Source organism: Quercus robur, chromosome 11 (genome assembly GCF_932294415.1).
Source record: "Quercus robur chromosome 11, dhQueRobu3.1, whole genome shotgun sequence".
Classification (NCBI taxonomy): domain Eukaryota; kingdom Viridiplantae; phylum Streptophyta; class Magnoliopsida; order Fagales; family Fagaceae; genus Quercus; species Quercus robur.
In genome coordinates this window covers 37,944,139-37,952,359 of record NC_065544.1, presented here as the reverse complement: position 1 = coordinate 37,952,359, position 8,221 = coordinate 37,944,139, and the positions used below count along the sequence as shown (strand labels likewise).

The window sequence follows — 8,221 nt, the reverse complement described above, 5'->3', positions numbered from 1 at the left end:
TAATGTCAATTTCCCTACAAGTTGCAAGTATAACATATGTAATTCAACAATAACTGCATCAATTTAAACCAACATTACAGATAATAAGACTTTTCTTCTAGTTAAAAGTGGCATAAATGATTGATCTCGAACAGAATTTGTACAATTTCATGCCGTATAATACTGGTAGTAAAATCGACCTAATATTTTCACTTCTCCCAAAACTTCAATAAACCAAAAAAAGTAGGGTGACTAGTCTTACTATTTCCTTTTCCCCTTATAAGTTTAACCAAAGCCAGTAATTATTATTCTTTGATTCTTTGATATGCCTTTGAAAGAGGAAACCTTTTACCTCACAAGGATTGAAAACCAAACATTATCCCCAGCCTAATTCAAGCCTTCTCATCCAATATCTTCAACAACTTAGTCCAAGTGCTGCTGCTTTGAGTGCTTTCTACCCAAATGATTGCTTCAAATAGATAGTATATTGTGAGGAGATTGAGGAGAACCAGTTTCAAGTAAAAAGCTCCTACTACAATATGACCTAGATGTACTCGAGGAAGAAGCAAGATATCTTCCATCTCCACTGTGAAAAATTGCATCAGCCCTATGTATTTTCCCCTTACTTGTCCTTCCTCTCCCTTCATTTCCTTCATACTCTTCATCTTCAATTGCTTCTAAAAGACCACTTTGCATTGGGTCTGAACTCTCATACAGAAGCCTAAGAACCTGTTTAATTGAAGGCCTAGCTCGGCCTTCTCTCTGGGTACACCATCTCACGATTGAGACTAATGTTTGAAGCTGGTCTAAGTCAAATGAATCACTGATACAAGGGTCCACTAGCTCAGGTAGACGTGATTCTGATGTTGTGTATATTTGGGACCATTCCACCAGATTCTTGTTGTCTTGTATTGCACGTCTTCCGGTCACTATCTCCAACAGTAGCACGCCGTAGCTGTAAACATCACTTTTCTCGGTGAGTTCTTGACTGACAATATATTCAGGATCCATATAACCTGGAAGCCACCCAACATGTAGATCTCTTTAGCACAAAAAATAGATAATTCATGTTCAAGAGGTCATATGGCTTTTCCCTGACCTGGAGTTCCCCGGATATCAGTATTTACTGGTTCAAAGCAAATAGAACCATCTTTTGAAGCATGTGCAAGGCCAAAATCTGCAACCTGGAAAACAAAACAACATTTTTGTACACATTATTTCAAAGCCTTTAACATAGTGCTTGGATGTGTACTTCTTTTTGTTTAATGCATAATCCCAACGATAAGAAATACGAAGGGAGTAATGCATTGTATCAGACAATGAAATTCTTTTTGAGTTATTTTGATATGAGCATGTGCCCTCTTCCTGAAAGAAATCTAATTACAAAGGAGAGAATTAAGAGATACAAAAGTGAAGAACACTCATGGAATCTATTTTTAGAAAATTGTATCTCTTTCACTACAACAATTGAGGATTCAGATTTTCAAAAGTTTCATGTGCATCCAAGAGGTACCCTACCTTAGCCACGAAGTTCTCATCCAGTAAAATGTTGCTGGACTTAATATCTCTGTGGCACAGAGGAGGATCACAGTAGAAATGGAGGTACTCCTGCAGGTGAGAACAGTAAATAAGAAAAAGCATTCTGCAAGGTATTAATTTAGTTGTACGTAGATATGAAAATTAATGAAACCAACAAGCAAAGAAGAAGAGCATAATTCTTTAGATTACCAGTGCATTAGCCACGTCTATTGCAATCTGCATTCTAGTCCGCCAACTGAGAGGAGTTCTACCTGGAGCTGCACATACATGAGACCAAATTTGTTTAGAATATACAGCCATGAGATAAGGGAGCTTTAGGGGGGGAAATTTTAATGGGCATGCATCAGAGAAACAGAGAACTGACAAAGAAAAGAGAGGGAGAGAAGGGGGGGAGCAAACAAAAAAATTGAAGAAGCGAGGAGCATACCATGAAGATGATCCTTTAAGCTTCCATTTGCCATATACTCATACAAGAGAAACCTGCCATGAAGCAATCAAAATTATACAAGTTTTGCCAACACATGAGATGCATCACTCAAGTGCACACATGAACGAACTACCTCTCATGTTTTGCAATGCAAAAACCCCTTAGAGCGACAAGGTGGCGATGATGCAGTCTAGCAAGAAGCTCAATCTCTCTGCAGAAGTCATCATCTCCCTGCTCTGAAACTTTGTTCATACGTTTTACTGCTGCCACTAAGCCATCACTAAATTGAGCTTTGTACACTGTTCCGAATCCTCCACGCCCAATGATGGTGTTAAAACTGCCTGTTGCCTTCTTTATCTCCTTATAGCTGAATTTTCGGAACATGGATGAAGGGCCTGCACTTAACCCCAAATCCCCCCCAAATGCCACCCCCAGATCCCACCCCCCAAAGAAAAAATAAAATTAAAGGGTTTCTGACATGTGGCATTAGCAATGCCAAGAGAGAACATGACTGTAAAAGATCCAAGGCCATACCTTCCTGAAATTTTCGCGCTGGCCAAGAAGGAGGAAAAGCTTTTGAAGATGTCTTATCTAATTTTTCAGAACCATCCAGCTCTCTGCTTTTCCTGCGAATAAGAAATACCAAGACTACTAGCATCATAACAGCAGCTGCTGTGACTGCAAGTCCAATGCCTGGAATCAATGTCAGGCGGTAGTGATGGTGGTTTTTGGTTAAGGGTGTGCCAAGCACTAGTGGGTTTGGGCTCGCAGCAACCAATGGAGTTGGAGAAGCCTCAGGCGTGCGCGAAGGTGGGGATGGCACTGAAATTGGAATAATGATTGCAACAAATTATTATCAGCCACATATACAGCACCATAAGGAGCCCCCGAAAAAAATAAAACCAAACGAAAAGAGCATAACAAAATTATAGTTAGATGGGGCAATATGATTGGAAAAATCTTGCCCTGTTTCCAGGCCTTTTCTTTATTTCATTCTTGAACAGAACTGGCTTTTCTTATTTAATTAAAAGTATTTTCCCAACCACTCAATTCAGTCAGCTATTTGTTCAATCAGGATTATTTGTATAACTTTCCACCTGTGGCCTTAACTTTCCATCTGATCTCCTCCTTCATAAAATATCCAGTTATCTTCCGCTCATGAACTTTTCATAATAAAACTGTTTTCTAGGGTTAAAAATAAACAAACTAAAAGAAAAAACAAGTTTTTTTGCTCTGAAGTGCCATAAAGGATCCTTGCTGGGCCAAAACTCAAACATTACACAGAATCCTTCAACTACTTGTTCAAATGACAGAAGAAGAATCAGCTCGAATCTAAACTACAAGAACTCTAGATGAGCAAACTTATTATTATCCAACAAATGAGCATTCCAGCTCAAAAGATACAAAGTTACATGACTTGCTCATCACTGGATATTATGATATGAAACCACAACTATCTGCAAGGGATATCTATCAAGGAATGGTTCAAACAAAGCAAGCAAATCGATGCATCAACAAAGATACCCTCCTGCGTGTCCCTAGGACAGTATGAAAAACAAAAAAAGAGATCTTTCTCCAACCCTTCCTTCACGAATAAAGTTACATTTCACAAGTTCGAGCCTAGGAGTTAGCCTCTTAAAAAAAGGGGTGTGTGTGTGTGTGTGTAGGGGGGGGGGGGGGGGGGGGGGGGGGGGGGGGGGGGGGGGGGGGTTTGGTTGAGGGATGGGGTGGGTGGGTAAGGCTACTTACCAATCGCTTCTCTCAGGCCCCATAGAAGTGAGCCATGTGCAATGGATACGACTTCATGGATCAATGACTCAATTAGATCTCATCACAACTATACCCAGTAGAACACATATAGTATAGTCATTCCATGTTTGCCAAAATATCCTAAGAGGCATATAGAAAAATTTGATGAACTTGAAGGTGAAAACCAAAACAAAAGAGCTCTTTTTCTAACCCCTCCTTGATCCTTGACAGAATATATTTATTAGCAATGACAGAGAAAATAGATGAATGATTCAATTAGGTCTCAACAGAACTAGACCCACTATACAACATGTATAAAGTTGTTATTGCCATGCTTACCAAAATATCCTACCACACATATATAAAAGTTGGACAAACTTGAAGGTGAAAACTCAAAACAAAGGAAATAATGCAGATAATTGATAGGTTCTATTGGACATTTCAGGTCATTATTTTTTAATTTCAAAAGCACAAAATGCCAAACTTCCTATAAAAACAGGGATTTTCTACGATACGTAAAACTAGCACTGGATATAAGAGTAACAAGATAGCAGTATGTAAGAATAGGAAAGCCTGCACCAATGACACCAACTGGTTTATCATCACATGCACAGACATGCACATATTAAAATCCATTTCTTCCCAAGATATTGGTTTAAGGACTTCGTTGAGTTGAGTAGTTATACCTGGAAAATTGCTAAGCCCTTGAACTCCAAAAAAACAACTTGCAATTTCAACAACTGAAACACCATCAACTTGGCTTGCAATTGCAGTGAAAGTTGCATCACGGCAAGTACTCAGTGTCGTATTATCTTCTGCTCCTACCAGCTGACGAAGGTACGTGATGCTAGCATTTACACATTTCCTGCAATTAGTATCCTCTGAAAGTGGCAATTTGCAATTTACAGTGACATCCAAGAATTTTGGAGACTGCAGCATCTGGGTGACAGTTGTCCGACCCTCACACACATAATTAACAGGAATTTTTGTCCCAAACCCACAAAATGCTGTTGCATTTTTTGGAACTCCATACAGTCCCAAGGTTTCTGATATGGAATGTAGGCAGGTTTCAGATAAATTTGCAGTAACCCCTAGGTTGCCTGTGGCATTTGCATGGTGAGCAACAGAAACTGCAATAAAAGCATTGATGTAGCGGCAACACTTTCCTCTGTCATCGTTAGTAGAGCATATTGAGGCCACCAGAGTGAGGTTAGATCCAGTCAAATTTAAGGGGCAATCTGCAAAAGTAGCAAGGGTAATTATCAATCATGAGTCATTCTCTGATTTATACAACAACTCATGACCTATAACATGCACAATTGAATATCTATTTGGAGTGCACAAAAAAGTTCACCTAAGAAGAAAAAAATTATAAAATATCAATCTGATTTACATAACTTCCTGACAATTTAACTTAAAAATTAAATGGAGTAGTTCCTAGGAGAATTTGTACAGCTACATAACATGTAAAAACTCTTATTTTCTTTTTCTTTTCTATCTTTGAAACACAAATGGTTAGCTAGACAGGTATCATGACTCATGAAGTAAAGGTTACTGATTTGACTCTTCCCCTTCACCTCTCTTTGGTACCGCTCTCATCCAAAATAAAAAATATATATATATATAAATTTTTTTTTGGTGATGTTGCTGCAATGTCCTACATGTATGCGTTGGACCCAACACCCCATTTTGCAGTTTCTTACCTTTTTCCCCCTTTCCCTGCACTGACAGAGTTGATGCCTTGTATACATGTCCACAACCACATCTATGACAGTCTCATTGTTTTAAATGAGTTTACTTAAAAACTAAACAGTCAGTTATCTAGGCATTTATCTCACAAAATATGAATGACTTGGGAGTGAATTGGCCAAAAATATTGAGAAACTAAAACCAAACGATTACAAAACAACATATGAGTGCACAGATTACCTGATTTAATGGTAAGAATTTTGGAAAACTTTTCCAACAAGTAGGCTACAATAAGATCTAGGTTTGATATATTCTCCTCTGGAAAGATACTTCTAGAACTAGATGGAGGTCTAGACTCTCTAGAGTAACAAGAAAATATCACATCATTCAAACTTCACAGAATCACAATGCAGCTCCTATATGTTTTCCATAATTAATGCTTATATTATGTGCAATGATGTTCCCAGGACTTTTTAATAGCTTAATAGCCTAAATTCTTTTGTACTAATATGCCCATGCTTGCAAGTTTAATTCAGAACCCAAACCTAATAACACAAATTAGAAACCAAAAAACACAATAAAAACAATTTCTTCCACTGCATTCACAACAATACACAAACAAGATCATTCAAACCACGGGAACCCTGCTGCATAGTGATCACTTCCTCAGCAAATTTGTAAGAAAAACCCAAAAATTGAGAGAAGACAGCAGCAGGAAGTCCCCATTAAGCTAAAACCAACTAAAAAACACAAATTTACACATTACAATGAACTCAAAGTTAACACTGGGTAGCCCTAAATATTACTCAGTTCCACATCAACAGCCAAATAATGAGTCATAAAACCCCAAGAGCCAGAAAACCATTTACAGTGTAACACTAAAATCTCAGAACCAAATAGACAAATAACTAAAACCAATTTTTAAGCCAAAGAAATTGCCCCCATAAAAGGGAATACTAATAAATGAGAAGCAAAATAGAGAAACCAATAAATGTAGCAACTTTAAAGTCTAAACAGTCCTAAAGGAAACAAAAACAAAAGGGCACTAAATGCTAAACAAGAGTAAAAAGAAAAAAAAAAAGAACAAAAAAGTGAAGAAACAAGAGGATGTAAAGTATAAGTAACACTAACCACCCGCCATGATTACAGGAAGCTGCACTCCAAGAAATGCTAGCAGACCCAGCAAAAACGGCGTCGAGTAAGCTTCCATGGTCGAGACCAAGAGGGAAACTCCTGACCAGAGAGAGAGAGAGAGAGAGAGAGTAGTGTGATTGTTTGTGAGTGTAGGAGGTGGCAGAATGACTATGTGAGTAAATGGAATGCCCCACAGTCCACAGACAGGACACACTCTCTCTCTCTCTCTCTCTCTCTCTCTCTCTCTCTCGTTTTCAAACCAATTTCCTAAAAATTAATGCACAGTTGTGGAAGAGGGTGGGCCTAGGAAGGATCGCTGCCTCATTGTTGGTCTTGCTGGAAATTCCCCATGTTACCTTTAAGCTCAAAAAAAAAAAAAAAAAAAAAAAAAGCTCACTTTATGACAAAAATGCACAACTTTTTCATCACAAATTTGCTGCTAATTCGGCAAGAAAAAGTAATAAATTCAAGTGAAAATAATAGTGTCATAATCTGTCACATAAGAGATGTGTAATAAAAGTTATGAATTTGTTTATGATAATATAAGAACTCTACTTTACGAGCTAAAAATAAAATCAAGGAAGAAAGTCCAATTTATTATTTCACTTTGTGTAATTTTCTTTGAGTTAGTTAGTTAGAAGAAGATATGTCAATTGATGAATAATGAATTGACAAGTTTTCACTCATTCTTGTTTGGGCCAATTACTTGTATAATTTTTTTACTTACTATTAACAATCTATCACATTAGTAAAGTATCAATATATTTGTCAAATTTTTTGTGTGCCTAGACTTTCTCATCGCTATATTATGTCTTTGTTTTGTAATATAATTTTGGATTCAATTTTGGGCAAAGTTCAAGTGATACAATACGGACACATAATAAATTTTGAATATAAGCCCGTAGCAAATCAGGTAATATGAGTCTAGTATACAGGAGCACTGTACCTAGTTGGTCCTAATTTATTTTTGTCACTTAATTGTCTTCCATTACATTCCAATGACACCTTTGCCTCTCTCTTTCTTGTTGCCTACTCAATCTTGATTCTATTTTTAAAATTAGCACCAAAAAAAGAATTCTTAAGTATCTAATGTATGGGTTTATTTATTATTATATGAGATTGAGGTATAGGAATTAGATATATAGGTATATAAATAGATCATATATAATTGGGTTGCGTTATCATAAGATACCCGTTAACAACACATATTTGGGTAACTTTTCAGATTTTTGGGCAGCATTTAACAGCTTTTGGAAATTTTTTTATTTCTTTTGGTAATTTTTTTGACAACTTTTTTTCTTTTTTATAAGTGAAGCCCAAAAGGAAAATTCTTAACAAGCACCGGAAGGTGCTTAACATTTCCCTATGTAATTTACAAAACTCTTACATTTGCGGCCCATACTTGAATCCATGAGCTTTTGGCGTCGGTCATATCCATACTCGAATTGATGTCCATTGGAGTCATTGGATAGAATAGAGAATACATATGCCAGTTGTTATTGCAAAACATCTTTTAGAAAGCCCCAGAAATTTGCTGTAAATAGCACATCCTTTGTATAAAGAATAGAGAACAGAGATGATTGGTCCACTATCTCTCACTAGTGAATAGTGATGGCAACATGTATGTATGTAAGAAATTCCGAAGGAGTCTCGGGGCCAGGGGTGGGTGAGTAAAGGCCGGACCCACAATTGTTGATTAGTGTG

The 8,221-nt window shown here is 37.2% G+C and overlaps 1 protein-coding gene across 1 annotated transcript; it reads right to left on the bottom strand.

The window, feature by feature from the left end:
- Positions 1–6,744, bottom strand: LOC126705882 (probable receptor-like protein kinase At1g49730). Its single transcript, XM_050405109.1, has 9 exons — positions 6,515–6,744; positions 4,381–4,932; positions 2,480–2,767; positions 2,079–2,340; positions 1,946–1,998; positions 1,708–1,775; positions 1,498–1,587; positions 1,079–1,163; positions 1–995 (listed from the first exon to the last, which is right to left on the bottom strand). The coding sequence occupies exons 1-9, from the start codon at positions 6,591–6,593 to the stop codon at positions 451–453; spliced, it is 2,022 nt and encodes a 673-aa protein (XP_050261066.1). The 5' UTR covers positions 6,594–6,744; the 3' UTR covers positions 1–450.
- Positions 6,745–8,221: the final 1,477 nt, after the last annotated feature.

Bases quoted from the DNA above. Each gene is read 5' to 3' on its own strand.
- LOC126705882 (XM_050405109.1), bottom strand. From the start codon at position 6,593: ATGGAAGCTTACTCGACGCCGTTTTTGCTGGGTCTGCTAGCATTTCTT. The intron at 2,768-4,380 runs GTATAACTACTC...TTCCAATTTCAG, and splicing joins AGGGCTTAGCAATTTTCCAG to TGCCATCCCCACCTTCGCGC. The intron at 1,776-1,945 runs GTATGCTCCTCG...ATGTATGTGCAG, and splicing joins CTTAAAGGATCATCTTCATG to CTCCAGGTAGAACTCCTCTC.